General features: G+C 42.2%; 1 protein-coding gene across 16 annotated transcripts in view; it reads left to right on the top strand.

Moving 5' to 3' along the window:
* ZNF532 (zinc finger protein 532) overlaps positions 1–16,785 on the top strand; it is a 125,170-nt gene extending 108,385 nt beyond the window's left edge. For 13 of the 16 annotated variants that reach the window (XM_055297531.2, XM_063639266.1, XM_055297535.2 and 10 more), the window contains 3 exons: positions 9,368–9,480; positions 11,756–11,903; positions 14,276–16,785. In XM_055297531.2, coding sequence (XP_055153506.1) covers positions 9,368–9,480; positions 11,756–11,903; positions 14,276–14,770 — 756 coding nt within the window. In that variant the 3' untranslated portion in view covers positions 14,771–16,785. The remainder of the gene's footprint in view (positions 1–9,367; positions 9,481–11,755; positions 11,904–14,275) is intronic. The other 3 variants (XM_055297603.2, XM_055297561.2, XM_055297540.2) reach the window with 1 other exon arrangement.
* The last annotated feature ends 3,393 nt before the right edge of the window (positions 16,786–20,178 follow it).

Here is a 20,178-nt window from a genome sequence, read left to right as displayed (position 1 = left end):
TTAAAAGGAATGATTAGTTTCTTTTGTCTTTTGATTTGTGGAAATAAATACTAGAAAGATTCTATGTAAGTCTTCAAGCGGTATTTAATTTTTATTATGTAGCAATATTTGTCCCTTTTTTTTTTTTTTTTTTTTTTGCCCCGAGATGGAGTCTCGTTTTGTCGCCTAGGCTGGAGGGCAGTGGCGTGATCTCAGCTCACTGCAACCTCCCACTCTGGGTTCAAGCGATTCTCCTGCCTCAGCCTCCTTAGTAGCTGGGATTACAGGTGCATGCCACCACTCCCGGCTAATTTTTGTGTGTTTTTAGTAGAGATGGGGTTTCACTATGTTGGTCAGGCTGGTCTCAAACTCCTGACCTCGTGATCCACCTGCCTCGGCCTCGCAAAGTCCTGGGATTACAGGCGTGAGCCACTGTGCCCAGCCATATTTGTCCTTTTATAAAATACTAGCTATTATATGGGGAAAAAATCTTTCACAGTGACCTTTTTCTGTTTCAATTGCTTTGTGATTAAAAAGGGCCAAAAGATTCTATAACTACTGTACTAGAAGAAAATATTCTGTGTATTCCTGCCAGTGGTCTCTTTTTGAAGACTGGATTCTCTGAGAACAGGAATAAGAGAAATAACATGTCACCCATCTGTAGATGGACATCTTGGGAACCAGGGAGGCTTCAAAGGTAGGACAGATGCCTGCAAGTAGAAGAAGGGGAATGAAGTTGAACCAGATCCAGACAAATAGGGCAGCAAAGATTTTTTTCATAGTCAGGTGGTCTCTGGTGAATGTTTCAGAGTTTATGACCATGGCAATGCACGCCTCAAGGCACCTGTCAGCCCTCTTTCCAGGGCATCAATCATTGTGAAGGAGAGGCAGTAAAGATTAGTCAGGATTTATTTTGTCAGCTTTCTAATGAGGATTAATGAAGATGTACCCAGTGGATGGCACGAGGGTATTGACCCAAGAGTCCCCTGACAGAGAAGAGATGTGAGGTCTGTTTAGGGTCTGCAATGAGAGTCCCAAACCTCTGCTGCACATCCCCACTGGCCAGTGGAGGTGGACCCAGAGGCCCCTGGCAGGCGTGTACCCCTGGTAGCCCCACCGTGCCCTGGCAGGCATTTCTGGGTTTCATTGGCACGATGCTGGCAGCTTGTTAGAAAGTTAGGTAGCCTTCCTTCAGCCCTTTTTTTCTCTGCCCGAGTGTCTGACATTGCTCTAAGCTCAGAAACTACGGTGCGACACGTTTCTTTGCCATCTGCTCCGGATTTGGCCTTCTGTTCTTGTGCATTTGTTACTGTTCTGCGTCATTACTTTTCCAGTTGTACAATGTCATCAGCAGACCAGACAGTCTTATAACCAGAAACTTCGGAGACTTGGTTTTGTTTTTGTTTTAAATAAGCATAGTGGTAAGCACACGTTGGTTTAACCCTCTTTATTTCAAAGTTATCACCTCGGTAATCTAGGCGCATGACAGTGATAGTGCTGGTTCTCAGAACCTGTTTAGAGCATGGCATATGAAAAAAAAAGCATTCTTTTCACTTTATAGTTATGACTGGCTTTAGATTATCTACATAAATTTACATAAATTTGGTTCTGAGTGATTGAGACTTATCTCTATTTTCTATTGAATGTGAAACAGTGGTCTCAATCAGGGATCAGCAAACTGCGTTTCATGGGCCTGCCACCTGTTTTTGTAAATAATTTATGAGAACACAGCCATGCCCATTCATTTAATTATTATCGTCTATTCTTGGTTTTAAACTACAAGGGCAGAGTTCAGTAGTTGCAACAGAAACCTTATGGTTTCTGGCCTAACAACCGTCTGGCCGTTTAGAGAAAAAGTTGGTCGACTGTTTTACCTATCACTTTGGTAGAGTTGAAGACTAGAGCTGGTGCTGGAAACTCCCTTGGTGAACGTGCTAGTGGTGGTAGAATGAATCTTTTTTAGTGCAGTTTGGCATTTAAAGAGGCTTAACATTTTTCACAACCTTTATATTGGAAAGACTGCCTTTAATAGTTTATACAAAGGAAATAATTGATTACAGAAATTTGTATCTGTAATTACTAAGAAGTTGAGACAACCTGAATCATTAATAGAAGATAAACAATTCATGGTTCATTTGTGCAACAGAATACAATACACTTGTTAAGAGTGCAGAACTAGCTGGGCATGGTGGCTCATGCCTGTAATTCCAGCACTTTGGGAGGCTGAGGCGGGTAGATCACCTGAGGTAAGGAGTAAGGAGTTTGAGACCCACCTGGGCAACATGGTGAATCCCCGTCTTTATTAAAAATATAAAAAATTATCCAGGTGTGGTGGTACACACCTGCAGTCCCAGCTACTTGGGAGGCTGAGGCACGAGAATCACTTGAATCCCAGGGCAGAGGCTATGGTGAGCTGAGATTGCACTACTGCACTCCAGCCTGGGTGACAGAGACTCTGTTTCAAAAAAAACAAACAAAAAAACAACTGTCAGTGTGTGTAGATATGTGTGTTTTACAAGTGAAGGAGAGTCAGGTTAAAAGCCAATATGTATAATATAGATCTGTTTTATAAATATAAATACACGTCAGTGTGTATATTCAGAAAAGAAATGGGAAGGCTGTGTCATTAGAAATTGACAGTGGTTATTTTGATGGGTGAGATTGGAAGCAATCTTTTCTCTTTTACATTGTGCAATAAGCATTTGTTACTTTGATAAAGAAGTAAGAAAATGAAGGCCACAGTTATTTGAGTCTGAAGTCTAGATGCACCATACGTGCATCACTTTGAAAATGGAAGCTGCTGGGCAGGAATTCCCTCAATATCTGGGCCCCTTCGTCACCCACCCACCCCTGACTTTAATAAGCATCACACCTGTCCCCGGATGACGCCTTGGCTCTGGCCACACAGGAAGAGCTGTTCTTCCTGTGTCTGAATCCCTCCCTGTCTCCCTGCTCATTCATTCATCTCTCGCCTCTATCCTCAGTCTCTTCATGTATTACAGGCTCTTTCTTATCAGTATTTAAACACCCTCATGTCTCACCCATCTTGCAGGAAATAAGCAGAGTTCCTCTGTGTCCAGCACTTTATCCTAAATTCGTTACTCCATGATTACTTCGTAGAACCTGCTGATATTTTCCAAGTAGATAATTGTGTTCAGTTAATCTTTATTTATTCGTTCCCACAGTATTTACTATTTTCTGATGCAAAGATGAACAATTCACAGCTTCTATTCTCAAGGAGCTTATGGGGGAGGGAAAATGCCCCCAAACATCCCTTTAATAATTAAAAAACAACAAAACTTTGGTTGTAGGCTTTTTCTTTGAAGAAAGAGGCTTACCGTAAGTTGGTGTTTTACCTACTAATTGAAATATATATATATATGTGTGTGTGTGTGTGTGTGTGTGTGTATATATATATATTTTGAGACAGAGTCTCACTTGCTCTGTCACCCAGGCTGGAATGCAGTGGTGCTGTCTCTGCTCACTGCAACCTCTGCCTACCGAGTTTGAGTGATTCTTGTGCCTCAGCCTCCTGAATAGCTGGGATTACAGGCATACACCACCATGCCTGGCTAATATTTGTATTTTTGGTAGAGACAGGATTTTGCCATGTTGGCCAGGCTGGTCTTGAACTCCTGGCCTCAAGTGATGCGCCCGCCTTGGCTTCCAAAGTGCTGGGATTACGGGTGTGAGCCACCGCGCCTGGCCAGAAAGATATTTTTGTTACCCTTAATAAGTCATTAGAGAAATGCAAATTAAAACCACAAGAAAATACTACTGGCCACCCTGTAGAATGACTGAACTAAATGAAGTGGCAATGCCAAATGTTAAAAGATGGCAGAATGGTGGGAGTTCCTCTCCACTGCTGGTGGGCATGCAGGGGACGGCTGCTCTGGAAAACAGTTGGACGGTTTCTTATTTAACATATGACTTAGTAATCCCGCTCCTGGGTATTTACCATTTACCCAAGAGAAATCATATGCACAGATGAATGTTTATAGTAAATGTTTATAGTGGCTTTATTCATAATATCAAAAACTAGAAACAACCTAAATGGCTTTCACTTGGCAAGTGGATAAACACACTTGGGCACATCCACACTGGAACACTACTCAGTAGAGAAAAGGAACAAATACCAATAGACCCAACAGCATGGAGGAATTATATATGTATTATGCTGAGTGAAAGTGTATTATGTGTATTATGTGTAATATGTGTATTATGCTCAGTGAAAGAAGCGAGACTCAAAGCTTCACGTGTGCTGTATGTCTCCATTTACATGACAAATGGAGTAAGCAAAACCAGAGATAGAAAGCAAATCCCTGGCTGCCAAGAGCGGGGTCGAGGTGGTGGGGTTGATTATAAAAGGCACGTGGGAATTTTGGGGGATGACACAACTGTTCTATATCTTGACTGTGGTGGCACTTATTCATAGAACTCTACTTTTAAAAAAGTGATTTTATAAACTATATCTCAATAAGCCTCAATTTTTTTTTGCGGTAATTTTTTTGGATATGTGCTATATTTACAGTTTAAAAATTTAAACAATATGAAGGAATATAGTGAAGTCTTAACTCCTAAGTTTCTTATCTTGAAGTCTCTTTATGCAAGTATTAGCATATATGCATATATTCTCATTCTTCTAATACAGAACACAGCTTCCGTCTATAATTTTGTGTACCAGTACTTTCTCCGCTTAGTAGTTATGGTTCTTTTCGTATCAGTGCATTGAGATCTTCTCTCCATTTCTATAGCGGCACGGCATCTTACTGTATGAGTGCATGCATGTATTTAGCCAGTTCTCCCTTGATGGACCCACTGTACACAATGGTGCAGTGAATAAACTTGAACACAGTCACTTCTGCTATAACGCTTATGCTGAAACAAACAAATTTATTCCAGTACCACTGATCTATCAGAACAATGGGAGCTTAACCTGAATTTCATGTTTGCTTATGTGTGATTTCATCCCTGAGAAATACTAAGTGACTACAGAATACTGTGGAGTTGTGTAGGAAAACACAAAACACACACACACTACAAACCTCCGATTTCACCAGGGCCTTCCTCTCAACTGTGGGTCACACCCATCCACAGCTGCTGTTGCAAGCTTCCCTTCCACTAAGATTGCCCTCCTTCCACCACTTCACAGTAACTCACAAGCTGCAACCCTCTGACCTCTACAAGCTCACTGCAGGTCTTTTTCAAGGTAAAGTGCAGTGTTTTTTGCATTTCTTAACCATTTGACGTAGTTAAAACAATGTTTTCATTCGATGTGTCACTGACAAAGTCTTGAGTGTTGTCTCCATGACTCCGTTTTTGCTAGAGGCCCTGTTGTTTTGTTGAATTTTTGCATAGTGCAGTGATTTTTAGGAGCACCGATGTTGCATTACAGCAGAAACGGGCTGTAGTAAGTATGCAGGTCTCTCCATAGAATAGATTGCCCAGTGGAAGGGGTCAGAGCTTTAGGAGTGAATTTTGGAGGAACTGTCTGCTGCTGTGCTATATTTAAATCATGTAATTGGCTTGGTTTTTCCTTTTTCATAAAAGGTGTGAGCTGAAGGGCATGTGTCAGCAAGGGTTGAGGATAATCCTGTACCCTGCAGTCTTAAGTTTGTGGGAGTTTCTGGCTGCATGGTGGTCGTTAAGGAGGCTCTTGCATGTTGGTGCAAGGCAGATACCTCATGGAGGTAGGACTCCCAGGACAAGGTGAGATGTGGATGCCTTACCAGATCTGGGTATGAAGTTATGACTTTTCTCCCTCTTAACTTCCCCAAAGTTACCTGAAACAGAGACCCATAAGCAGAGAAACAGAAAGGACAAGTTATTAGAATGGGAAGTTTCTGATTGTGAGGGAAGCCCTGTGGCAAACCGAGACATGTCTACCAAGTGCTCTCCGGGAAGAATGGCCTGCCGAGGCCGTACCATCCCAAGCGCAGCAGCAGCATGGGGTAGCGCACGCCTAGCACAGTCACTGGAGAAAAGGAGGCGGGATTAATGCTTTCCTGAAGCTGTGAAGATGAAAGTCAAAAATGAGAGAGGAGGAAGAAAGTTCAGGAAGTGTACCCAAGTGTTTGATATTTTACTCAAAAAGTTTTATGTTAAAAACTTTGGGAATGCTGCCAGCTTATTGGTTCACTATTTCTTTAAAGAATTCTATTTAAAAACAAAGTAACTCAGAACTGAGTAGGAAGACATGTTCCTTTTCTGATCTTAGTTAACTATTAAAAAGTCCACTCAAAGCCCTCAATCTCAGCTTATAGTAAAGCCAGGAGGAAGCAAACAGCCTGAAGTCTTAGAATGATGATGGTGGGCTTTACACTGGAATGCTGTTTTCCCACTTTTTAAACTTATAAAAGCAGAAGAAGCTAGTAATATTGAGGAACAGAAGTTACGAAAATAAATTTGGCAAAGCACCTTTGAATAAGTTTGTATTTAAAATCTAACAGAGGAAGAAAGTCGTTTGTTAGGTAATGTGACCAGGCAGGTTTGATCTGGAAACAGGTGTTTTAAACCTCATTTTCTTGTCACCAGTGAATTGGAAACCCTGCTTATTTTTGAATTGCAGAGTTCATTTCTGCATTTTTCATAAAGATGCTGAAACAGAAGGATGTCTCTCTCACATTGATTAATCTTTTCAAAATAGTTACTGATTTGCTAAGCTGCTCTTCATTTTTTAGGGTTTTCTTATTGGCATTTCTGTATTAAAATTTTGTTTTGATGTTAATATTACTACACAAGAAGAAATAGAATATTAAATAAACCTGTCACCTTAATAGGAAATCCAATTTTCCTTTCTGTGGGGTCTCTTGCCCTATTGTATTGTTAGAAAGACACATTTTTCTTTATAATCTGTTATGATTTGGTGAAGCAGTCTTGCTTTTAGAAAGATGACTTTCAGTTGATTTTTTTTTTTTTTCTTTTGATATGGAGCCTTGCCCTGTCTCCCAGGCTGGAGTGCAGTGGCATGATCTTCTCGGCTCACTGCAACCTCTGCCTCCCAGGTTCAAGCAATTCTTCTGCCCCAGCCTCCGGAGTAGCTGGGATTATAGGCACCCGCCATCATGCCCAGCTAATTTTTGTATTTTTAGTAGAGATGGGGTTTCACCATGATGGCCAGGCTGGTCTTGAACTCCTGATCCTCCCAAAGTGCTGGGATTACAGGCGTGAGCCATTGCGCCCAGCCTCAGTTGATTTATATATGTAGAAAATGTAAAAAGCATTAGATAGTAGATTGTTAAATATCTTTATTGAAATACAGAACTGTTGTTCATGACTTTAAAGCTTTAAAATAAATAAATAAGGACTTGTTACTTCTTAGTCACTCTTGCTGCATAAATGCTAATCCAAGGTTAGGGATTGCTGCTGGCCTATTTTGTGTAATCAAATCTTTCTTTATGAGAGAATATTTTTGGGGGGGCACCAGCTTGTTATTTGCTTTGTTCTCTCTTTGGTTGTTTCCCCCAGAGATGAACAGCATTGGTATAACTTTTAACATGGAGAAGAAATTTTCTCCTTTGTCCTTGTTTGGATTCAAGACCCTTTTGAATATCTACCAGACTGATTTGGTTTATTTAAAAGACAGTATTTTTCTACTCTTTTAAAGTGGAAGTTGGCTGCATAACTTGACTATTTACAAGAGCATTTCCTGAGTGATGTGTCCATGCTGCCTGCGCCCTTTATTAATCGTCCTGGGAGGCAGGCACTGTTGCAAGCCCACCTCACAGGGGTGGGAGTGGCCATTCATGTGGGTTGAGTGGCTTTCCCCAGGTCCTGTGATTCATGAGGCAGAGACCGGGTGCCAGCTCATCTTAGGTGCTGCCGGCCAGACTCAGCCACTCTGATTTGCCTCCTGGTTTGAACGAGGACATGTTTGTCAAGCGGTTATGGGAAAATGATTACATTTTTTAAAATCAGTCTGGGCACTGGCTCATGCCTATAATCCCATCACTTTGGGAGGCTGAGGCCAGCGGATCACTTAAGGCCAGGAGTTCGAGACCAGCCTGGCCAACATGGTGAGACCTTGTCTCTACTAAAAATACAAAAATCAGCCGGGTGTGGTGGTAGGCACTTTTAGCCCCAGCTACTCGGGAGGCTGAGGCATGAGAATTCCTTGGAGGCAGAGGTTGCAGAGCCAAGATTACACCACTGCACTCTAGCCTGGGCAACAGAATGAGACTCAGTCCCAAAAAAATGTAATCATTTCTTTATCACATAGCTTGCAATCACTTCTTAGTGTTATCTCACATGAAAAGTTCTTCCCACTTCAGTCTTTAATGAGTAGAGCCAGATTTTGTTCCATTCATGAGGCTTGACAGCTCTTTAATTTCCTTGTGATATGACATTGTTTAGTTCCAGACTGCTATGCATGTCATAACCAAAGAATTTGTTTTAAAGTTAAGCCACTAATTTACTTCAAAGGTTCTGCATGGAAATATATTCAATTAACATAATATCTCAGCCTGAGTGGGAAACTTTTAAATATAAGAAAATTCAGCTTACCTACTTGACAGTGTGTTTGCTGTCTCTCTCTCTCATCCCCTAAGTATTACCAGCAGGCAGCCTCCTCAAAGTTGTTTCAAAGTTCTGTGTTCTTGAGATGATCAAGTGATATTATTCAAACAAAAATCCTTCTAGAAAACTTCCCTTATATAATGAATAATTACTTAGTCATTAAAGGGTAGCCAGAGATTTCATTTAACATGGCATACTGAATAAAATAGCATATTCTATCTACCACAAATTAGGTAGTGGCTTTACTTGGTATTTACTGATGTATGTTTTCATATATTATCTTTTCAGTAAAAGATTTACATAATGTTATTTCAAATACCTGGATGTTTGTGTTGAATCAGAAACCTGTGTTTTTGAGAGAGAATTTTTTTTTACCCTTTTGATAGTTTAATCTATCCTCCTAAAATTAGCCCCATCATGGTTACCTGAGCCCTGTCCTCATTTTTATTATATATTTTTGTAAAGTTTTCTGGTTTTCTTACTATATTCCTAAATACAGGTTGAATATCCCTGAACTGAAATTTTGGGAACAGAAGTGTTTCAAATTTTAGATGTTTTTGGATCTTGGAATGTTCAAATATATATAATATCTTGGGACTCTAATTGTGATATTTATTCATGTTTCATACATACCTTATATATATAGCTCGAAGGTACTTTTATAAAATAATTTTAATTTTGTGCATGAGACAGCTCTGACTGTGACCCATCACATGAGGTCAGGTATGACATTTTCCATGTGTAGTGTCATGTCAACCCTCAGTTTTGGATTTGGGGACCTGTAATAATGATTTAACTTAAGCTATTACAAAAGAGTTCTTAATTGAGTGCATCTATTTTCATTCCCTTAAGTGAACTTTCTCTCTTCCTCCAGCAAATGAAGAAACACCCCTGCCGCCAGTGTGACAAGTCTTTCAGCTCGTCCCACAGCCTGTGCCGGCACAACCGGATCAAGCACAAAGGCATCAGGAAAGTGTACGCCTGCTCGTAAGTCCTGGTTTCTAACGGAACGCAGTGAGAGGACTCAGGAGGAACCTCTGAAAGGTTTTTAGTGTAGTACCATTAACTTGCTGTGTGCTCCACAGTTCCTACATTACATTTCTTAATTGTATTATTGTTCTGGCATACAGTTTTTGGATTGGGTTGTCACACTTAAATATGAAAATAAAAAGGAGCATTTTCTTGCATATCCCACATACATTGTGTGGGTTTTTTTTTTTTCCTGAGACAGAGTCTCACTCTGTTGCCCAGGCTGGAGTGCAGTGATGCAATTTTGGCTCACAGCAACCTCTGCCTCCCAGGTTCAAGTGATTCTCCTACCTCAACCCTCCTGAGTAACTGGGATTACAGGCGCATGCCACCACACCCAGCTAATTTTTTTATTTTTCGTAGAGACGGGGTTTCACCATGTTAGCCAGGCTGGTCTCAAACTCCTGACCTTGGGTGATCCACGTGCTACCTCCCAATGTGCTGGGATTATAGGCGTGAGCCCTGGCACCCAGCCTGATCCCTGAGTGTCTTGGGGGAGCGACTGATTGGCAGTACAGGGTCTCTCTGCACACGTCGAGTTGGCCGAATTGGTGAGGTGATTTGGCTAGCTTGTTTACTCAGGGCTGGGCCCTTTGCCCGTTGGCTGCAGTCACCACCGAAGGTGGGGCAGACTGTGACCAAATGCAAGGGACTGGGTGGGCCAACATCAACCCAGACTCCAGTGGACAGTCATAAGCTGCTACTTCATACGTGAACACCAGCACGTATCTCATCATTAGTGAAAGTCTGTTCACTCAGCTGGAATGTACCTGGAGTGGGTTGATAAGAAGAAAGCATGTCTCGAGAGAGAGACAAAAGGACCCTGAGGCTAAAGCACTGAAATGTTACATGGATGTCAGTGCTGGCCAGATGGACCCTATGGATCAGGAGACTCATAAAGGTTGGCTGTCGGATTCGCAGGGGGTTATGATAACTGGGTAGGAATCATCTGATTCAGTGAAACTGAAGCTGTTTAGTGATATAAGAATGATTATGAATAAAGTATATGTTGAGACCAAATCAAAAGAATCAGGATTTAAAAGGATGCTCTGGGCCAAGAAGACGATGGGAGATCTGGCCCATAATGCTTCACTGATAGGTTTTGTTTATTATTTCCCCATGAACTCACTGTAAAGCAGTAAAATGCTGGGATTGTTCCACTAACTTACGGCCAACGAAAAATTCATTCTCATGGAGAGCCTCGTCCTTTGGGGGTGGTGCTGGCTCCTGCCACTGCCCTGCAAGGGTCTCTAATGTGAGGTCATCAGGGTTTAGGGAAAATCAGTATAAATTCCTCCGAAGCCATTTTGAAGGCAGATTTGAGACCACAAGAGACTTTTTGTCCTTCCCTGCAGTAGCATTCTTGATACCTGGTTTTATAGCATACATAATAACGAGGGCCATCACCTCTTTTTTTTCTCTTTTTGAGATGGAGTTTTGCTTTTGTTGCCCAGGCTGGAGTGCAATGGCATGATCTCGGCTCACCCTACCCTCCACCTCCTGGGTTCAAGCGATTCTCCTGCCTCAGCCTCCCGAGCAGCTGGGATTACAGGCATGCACTACCATGCCCGGCTAATTTTGTATTGTTAGTAGAGACAGAGTTTCTCCATGTTGGTCAGGCTCGTCTCGAACTTCCGACCTCAGGTGATCCACCCGCCTCGGCCTCCCAAAGTGCTGGGATTACAGGTGTGAACCACTGCACCCAGCCAACCTGTTTTCTAAACTATCTTTGGCCTGCTTTACTAAAATAAGTTTTTCTTTGAAAAATAATCGACCTATTTTTGATCTGCTTATCATCTACTGAGTGACCATACACACTCGACTGCCATGAGTATAAACATGCATGTTGCTTTTGTGCTTGGAGGAATTTGGCACTGGACACTCATGTCTTTGTCAAGGCAGAGGATAGGAATAATTAACAGCAGCACGAAGGAGTCAAGGAGGGACCTCATACTAATGTGTTCAGCATGGTGCTCATTCTGAGAGAATACTGAGTCATTGTGAAAACTTTTGAAATGCAATATTTTCCCTTTAAAATTAAAGCCATCTAGACCTGTAAATTAAGGGCCACTCCTAGCAAAATTGCCGATTGCATGTTGAACCATGGTGTGAACTCAGCTCATTGGACCTGTCTGTGTGAACTGACGGCTAAGGAGGACCTTCGACCGTGAGTTCTTCCACAGTAGCTTATTTTGTCAGCAAGTGCGTTATCTCCTTGCCTTTCACCCCACAGGCACTGCCCAGACTCCAGACGTACCTTTACCAAACGTTTGATGCTGGAGAAGCACGTCCAGCTGATGCATGGCATCAAGGACCCTGACCTGAAAGAAATGACAGATGCCACCAATGAGGAGGAAACAGAAATAAAAGAAGACACCAAGGTCTAACAATGCAGATGTTTGCTTTACAGTGAAATTGTGTTGACTTGCTTTTCCCATTCATTTTCTTCCATTCAAGTTTTTGTTGCATAGTTACAGTTTTAAAAATTCAGACTGGCTGGGCGCAGTGGCTCACGTTCACCACTTTGGAGGCCGAGGCGGGCAAATCACGAGTTCAGGAGTTTGAGACCAGCCTGGCCAACATGGTGTAACCTCGTCTCTACTAAAAATATAAAAAATTAGCTGGGCGTAGCGGCGGGCTCCTGTAAGCCCAGCTACTCGGGAGGCTGAGGCAGGAGAATCGCTTGAACTTGGGAGGTGGAGGTTGCAGTGAGCTGAGATCATGCCACTGCACTCCAGCCCGGGCAACAGTGCGAGGCTGTCTCAAAAAAAAAAAAAAAAAAAAAAAAAAAAAAAAAACTCAGACCATATAAAATAATGGTTAATCTCCCCATAGACCAATTCTGACCTCATCGTCAGGAGTTCGAGACCAGCCTGGCCAAAATGGTGAAACCCCATCTCTACTAAAAAATATAAAAATTAGCCAGGTGTGGTGGCAGGTGCCTTAATCTCAGCTACTTGGGAGGCTGAGGCAGGAGAATCGTTTGAACCCAGGAGGCAGAGGTTGCAGTGAGCCGAGATAAAGCCATTGCACTCAAACCTGGGGGACAAGAGCAAGACTTTTTTTTTTTTTTTTCCCAGAGAAAAGTTTAAAGAAATAGTTTAGGCCGGACACGGTGGCTCATGCCTGTAATCCCAGCACTTTGGGAAGCCGAGGCGGGCGGATCACTTGAGGCTAGGAGTTCGAGACCAGCCTGGCCAACATGGTGAAACTCCGTCTCTACTAAAAGTACAAAAATTAGCCAGGCGTGGTGGTGCACACCTGTAATCGCCAGCTACTCAGGAGGCCGAGGCAGGAGAATCGCTGGAACCTGGGAAGTAGAGGTTGCAGTGTGCCAAGATCACGCCACTGCACTCTAGTCTAGGCGATAGAACGAGACTCTGTCTCCCAAAGAAAAAAAAGTTAGCAGATACTTAAAAAGCCCTCCTGTCTTCGGTGCTATGCTAGATCTGGAATGTACCCAGGTAAAAGCTTGTATGTGCTTTCAAGGAGTTAATCATTGAGTAAAACCTCCTCAGAATATAAGTCAGACTGGTGTGGCATTAAAATGCAGTACTTCAAGTGCTCCTGGTGGTGAGTTAAAGAATATGTGTGAAGCCAGGCGTGGTGGCTCACACCTGTAATCCCAGCACTTTGGGAGGCCAAGGCAGGCAATCACGAGGTCAGGAGTTCGAGACCAGCCTGGCCAATATGGTGAAACGCTGTCTCTACTAAAAATACAAAAATTAGCTGGGCATCGTGGCGCACACGTATAGTCCCAGCTACTTGGGAGGCTGAGACAGGAGAATCGCTTGAACCCGGGAGGCGGAGGTTGTAGTGAGCCGAGATTGTGCCATTGCACTCCAGCCCGGGCAACAACGCGAGACTCCGTCTTAAAAAAAAAAAAAAAAAAAAGTGTGTGCAAAGGTAGCTTCAGGTCATGGCCACGTGTGAAGGTGCACATGAGCAGAGCAGAAAAGCTGGGGCACAGAGTGCGGAGAGGAGGGGCACGTTGGCTTGGGGAGGGGATTCAAAGTGGGATTTAGAGCCCCGGAAGGGACAGATAAAGGCAGACGCAGTAGGGAAATGGTGTGAAGGTGAAGAGGCAGGAAAGGGTGGGGAAAGCTTCCAGAGGCTCTCAGTCCAAAAGCAAAATCCTGACACTCTTTCCCACAAGGCGTTACAGTCCACCTCCTGCGGTCTCCCTGAGCACTCCTTCCTACTGGCTCTGGCCCCTCTTCTGTCCCCCACTCACAGGCCTGTTCCCACCTTGGGCCTTGGCACTCACAGCTTCCTATGCCTGGACTGCTTTCCCCACACTGTGTCAGGTCTCTTTTCAAATGTCACCTGTCACCAGGCCATCCCTGACCGTACCACATCACCTAGCAGCCACACATACACCCCCCTTGCTTCCCATGGCCTTCATCCCACCCTGCTTGGCTGTCCTGGGTCTGACATACTGCATATTTTCTCATTTGTTTCTGTTCATCTAACTCCACTGCCACGAATTCCAGGAAGCTAGGAGCTCATTTGTCCACTGCTGTGCCCCACTGGCTGGAGCACTGCCTGCTAACAACAGCTACTAGGTTTCTCTCTGGAGTGGAAGAAAGGCATGGGCCTCTGTAGGGGGTGGCAGACACAGCTTTAAAGCCCCTAAATCCCAAAGCGTTCGGCACATGTTTTCCTGGCAGCTCTAAAGTGAGAGAACCGATCATTTATCAGCCACCGTGAAGGATGGTTTTCAGTCGTGTCATTTGCTTTCTTTCCCTGAAAGGTCCCCAGTCCCAAGCGGAAGTTGGAAGAACCAGTTTTGGAGTTCAGGCCTCCCCGAGGAGCAATCACTCAACCACTGAAAAAGCTGAAAATCAATGTTTTTAAGGTTCACAAGTGTGCCGTGTGTGGCTTCACCACCGAAAACCTGCTGCAGTTCCACGAACACATCCCTCAGCACAAATCGGATGGTTCTTCCTACCAGTGCCGGGAGTGTGGCCTCTGCTACACGTCTCACGTCTCTCTGTCCAGGCATCTCTTCATCGTACACAAGTTAAAGGAACCTCAGCCAGTGTCCAAGCAAAATGGGGCTGGGGAAGATAACCAACAGGAGAACAAACCCAGCCACGAGGATGAATCCCCTGATGGCGCCGTGTCAGACAGAAAGTGCAAAGTGTGCGCAAAAACTTTTGAAACTGAAGCTGCCTTAAATACTCACATGCGGACACACGGCATGGCCTTCATCAAATCCAAAAGGATGAGCTCAGCCGAGAAATAGCCACAGATGCTCCATGAGGAAAATCCCTGTCCACATTGGAATAAAAAAGACATTTTTGTTACAAAAAGTTTGCAGTATAATAGAGTTAACAGTACTGTCTAGGCTGTTGCAATATATTCTCTTTCAATGTACCTTCCTTCACCTCTTCGTATATATCCTCGATAAGTATTAAAACAGTATTTGAGTTTAAAAGAGTTTGTATATATTTAAATGAATAACTTTTTATACTCTTTGTTACATGTTTGTATCAGTATTTAGTGGAAAACCATTTGAGTTGTTTTGGGTTAGAATTTTTCTTTTTGTACCGTTTCTTTAAAACAGAGTTCTTAGTAACAGGGGCAGTTCCTGAATTCAAATACGCCATTTTGTATGTTTGGATTTTGAATGGGTTAACTAATTACAGGCTAAAATAATGCCTTTTTTAGTGTTTTTAATTTTTAGAATTCACTACGTAAATTGTAAGTAATTGTGGGTCTCAAAAACACTAGGAACTTTTAAGTGTCTTAGCACTTCCTTGATGTGCCTGCCCTGAGGGAGTGAGTTCACATTTGAGACAACTGCACTCCAGTGTGGGCGTGCCTTTGTCTTCAGGCCACGCCAAAGGGTGTTTAAAGCAGTGTTGCAGGTTGCTCCTTTCCTAGCCGTGGATAAAAACTGAAGCCAGGAACCTAAAAAGGAATGCTGATTTCCTCAGTTCCATTTTGAGGAATGGGGAAGGCTATTCTAAAGAAAAAAATGGGACTTGTTTTCTCGGCAGATCTGCCAGGCTGGCTTTAAGAGCACAAGGAGGGAAAATAACGAAAGGGCTGGACTACTATAAAAGTTGCAAATACGTAGTTAGACCAATAGATTTATATAGTCAGGTTTTTGTCATGTAACTTATTAACTATTACAGAAACACAACTAAGAATATCAAGTATTTCTCTGGCTCTTGACAGAAAAAAATCAGTTGACTTAACCCTTTGCTGTCAAAAGAGTTGGCGTTTCCTGTTCTGGGTGCTACTGCCAAACGTTCTGGTACTTAGAGTCGGGATGCACAACTTCAACCACCGACTTATCAATGCAGCCGCCTGTGTATTGCAATTGGCCGTTACCTTAAGCACTGAGCCACCTGGGTTTAGTTCAGCCATTTCAAGAAGTATATTTAGCGTCAGTAGTTCTGCTTTATTAAATGCAGCAGAGGTACTCTTCTGTCCCTTCCGTTTATAGTTCTCTGAGAGAGTTCTATTTTTTGGTTTTGTTTTGTGTTTTCTTTTGCATTTTATATCTTGTATTTATCCCTGAACATGTTTTGTACTTTTTTTTTTTTTTTTTTTTAAGAAAAGGAATTCTTTTGTGTATATATAGATACTTGCATGATATACTGTAGTCAACGTTCGGTTCCTCGAAAGGTCTTGCTGCTGTCAGGTGTTATGCACTCCATCCATCATAACTGTATGAAACACATTTCATATGTAAATAAACGTGGGACATTTGGCCCTTGTGCTTCTGTGAGAGAGTTATTGATGGTGGGTCTCTGACATCTTTGTGAAGTTTGGGAAGTGATTCATTGCAGGGACAAGCTACAGGATGTTGCAGAATTCTTCCCACTCAGAAGAATGGCATATTCGTTCTCGTTAGTAATCAGCTATTTTGTCACTTTCTCGTTGACTCCATCAGTACATCGGTACAATCCGAGGGTGTGAATTTCAGCTTGAAATTCCATTGCTGTTACTTGTTATGTTTGTATTGCTCTAAGTTGTATTCATAGCACTTTCATATGTTTCTGCATTTGAACCTTGCAATAAGCCTGTGTGTTGGCCACATAGGTCCGAATAACCTAGTTTTACAGTTGAGGAAGCTGAGCTCAGATTCAGTTCTTTGCCGAAGCCCTCATAGCTGGTAAGTGGCTTTGCATATTAGAACCCAAATATTTTGCTCTCTAAATCTAATGCTCGCTCTGTGTGGTTATGTACATATTGACAAATATTCATTTATTCAACAAATAAAAAGTATGTACAAAACATGATACAGAATTTTTGTTTTTGGCACTATGGCTTTATAAGTAACCTGAAAGTCTTTCTACTCTTAAGTACCCAGCGATGCTTAATATAAAATTAACACCTATTAAATGCATAGGTGAGAATACAAGAAAGTTTTTTAAAATGCCCAGAGGTCCAAAATGAAGAAACTAAAATCTAGATTCTAGAAAAATACTACACAATGCTGTAACCCTGGGGGAAAACCTGGATTGTTCAGCTGAAGAGGGAATTGGTAAACTGGAAGATAGATAGCCCTTGAGAAAATTAGCCTCAGCACAGAGATAAAGTGATGTTTCAAATATGAAAGAGAGGTTAGGAATCAAGGACAAAATGAGAAGATCCAGCTTCAGTTTAATGGAAGTTCCAGAAAGGGGGACTAGAGAGGACTGGGAAGGTCAGTGTAGAAAATCTTAGCCATTAATGAAAGACATTAATACTTGGGTCAACAGCGAATGCTCAACAAAAATCATGCCGGGACATAAATTCTGCCCATTGATTAGTTGTAGATGCTGGGCGTGGGCATTTGAGGAGGAGGATAACGTGAGGTATGTTTAATTCTTAGGAAGTCCTTGTACTCTTGAGTGCAGAAGTGAGAGCTAAGCCTGGAAGCATAGGCTTAGGCCAAGTTGTAAAAACCCTTCAATGAGGCTGGGTACGGTGGCTCACGCCTGTAATCCCCATATTTTGGGAGGCCGAGGTGGGTGGTTCACCTGAGGCCAGGAGTTCACAACCAGCCTGGCCAACATAGTGAAACCTCATCTCTATTAAAAATGTAAAAAATTAGCTGGGCGCAGTGGCAGGTCCCTGTAATCCCAGCTACACCAAGACTGAGGCAGGAGAATCACTTGAACCTGGGAGGCGGAGGTTGCAGTGAGGGGAGGTGGTGCCACCGCACTCCAGCCTGGGCAACAAGAACAAAACTCCATCTCAAAAACAACAAAAAACCTCGAATGATAGAATGAAGGGGTTTGTATTGATAGAGATAGTCATTTGGACAGGGGAGTGATAGGACCAGATTAATTGGTAGCAGTGTTTAGGATGGAGTATATCAATCAGGATAGATTGGGTTATGCTGTGGTTATGACCTTAAGTCTAAATAGCTTATCACAAGACATTTCTTGTTCACATTCAGTGTCCACTGTGGGTTGGCTGGAGGCATGGCTCCGTATCTCCTTGTCCCATTACCCCACTATCAAAAAGTTGCCAGTAGCTGTGGCAGAGGGAAAATGCAATGAAATGCTGTGGCCCAGAAGTGACAGATGCCACTTCTCACAAGTCACTGGCCAAAACCAGTCATACGGAGCCACCTAGTCACAAGGAGGCTGGGAAGTGCAATCCTCCCACGTGCCCAGGAGGCTGAAAATATTTGGACATCACAGGAATAAAGTTTAAATTGGCATAGCTATGGTGCTAACACAGTAGGAGCACTTGACCTAGGGTAGTGGGAGTAGGCTTGGAAAGAGGCTTCAGTTGTAAGCAGCATTTCGGAAACAGTTTCCAGAGGGTTTCTTAATGTGGAATACAGAGAAAGTCTAATCTGAAAGTTCAGGCTTATGTGATTCCTTACATTTTTTCTCAAGGTTTAGGTTACTTAAAAATATGGAAGTAGACTGGGCACAGTGGCTCACACCTATAATCCCAGCACTTTGGGAGGCCAAAGCAAGTGGATCACCTGAGATCAGGAGTTCGAGACCAGCTTGCCCAACATGGTGAAATCCCGTCTCTACTGAAAATGCAAATGAGCCAGGCATGGTGGCGCCCACCTCTAGTCCCAGCTACTCAGGATGCTTAAACCCAGGAGGCAGAGGTTGCAGTGAGCTGAGATGGTGCCACTGCACTTCAGCCTGGGTGACGGAGCAAGACTCTATCTCCAAAAAGGAAAATTTTATATATATATATAATATATAGTACATATATATAAAATACATATATAATATATAATACATATATAAAATGTATAATACATATATAATATCTAATACGTACTTTATATATATATATAAGTAAAAATTAAGAGCTGATTATCAGGAAGATGATCTTAAGTTTCAGGTATACATACAAATTATGCTTTTGTTTTTATGTGTTTGGGTGATATATCAATAGCTGAGTAACAAATGCATACAAAAGAATGCCAGCAAAATGTTACTTGCAAAATGAGAAAAAGGAAAATGTAGGCTTACACTGCATGGCAAAGACCACTTCTTCCTCCCAAACACATTTTCTGCAAATTCCTTACTCCTACCACAGCAAGTAGTCCAAAGAACAGCTGTTCTACCCTGAAGCTCTGGTGGGCATGTCTCACCAGTGTCAGCAGGCTAGTGAGTTTCCATCCTAGGATCTTTGACCAACAGTGAAATTTCCTCTTGAAATTTTTGGGCAGCCAAGAAATTTATAAAATATGACTCAGAGGAACCCTTCATCTATCCCAAAAGATAGTCTGAAAATAAAAAGTAATGTGCCAAATGTAGGATGCTATTTATGCAATTTACACACACACACATGCACAAACACACGCATGCACACGCACGCTTTGCAAATATCAGATGCTGTAAGGATTCCAGATTGTAGCTCTTAATTTTAACACACATCTAAATAAAGAACCTACCCTTAGTTACCTTAAAAACTTGGCTCCTACTCAGGAGATGTAACTCACTCTGCTTAAATGGATCCTTGAAACTTCTTGTTTTCTTTGACAATTTTTGTTTTCCTTTTCTCAGTTATGAATCTCACACCCTTACCGAGTTAGTTGTAAGCCTTTGGAATATGACAATATGAATGTCTTTCTTTATAAAGATCATGGTAACCAGAAAACAATCTATAGTAGATGCACAGAACATAAATAGAAAGGATTTTTCATAACATCCCACTACAGCAAACCGTCAAGCCACAAACCATCCAGCAAGACAGGGAGAAACAAAATACATCCCCAACAACCAGAAAACAAATTACAAAATGGCAGTAATAAGTTCTCACCTGTCAGTAGTTACTTTGAATGTAAATGGGTTAAATTTTCTAATATGAGGACAGAGTGGCTGAATGGATTAAAAAAAAGACCGAAGTACCCGACTGTATGCTGCCCACAAGAGACTCAACTCTCTTAAGGATGCACATAGACTGAAAGTGAAGGGATGAGAAGATACTGTATGCAAATGGAACCAGAAGAGAGCAGAGGGTAGCTATACCTACATCAGACAAAACTTTAAGTCAAAAGCAATAAAAGAGACAAAGGACATTATATAACAATGAAAGGGTCAATTCATCAAGAGGATATAACAATTATAAATGTATCCAACATTGAATGAAGCACCTAAATATATAAAGCAAATATTAATAGATCTGCAGGGAGATAGAAACTATAATACAATAATAGTAGGGGACATCAATACC

The sequence above is a fragment of the Symphalangus syndactylus genome, chromosome 1 (assembly GCF_028878055.3).
Source record: "Symphalangus syndactylus isolate Jambi chromosome 1, NHGRI_mSymSyn1-v2.1_pri, whole genome shotgun sequence".
NCBI lineage: Eukaryota > Metazoa > Chordata > Mammalia > Primates > Hylobatidae > Symphalangus > Symphalangus syndactylus.
Note: the sequence above shows the minus strand (reverse complement) of the source record. Positions and strands in the feature narration are given on the sequence as shown.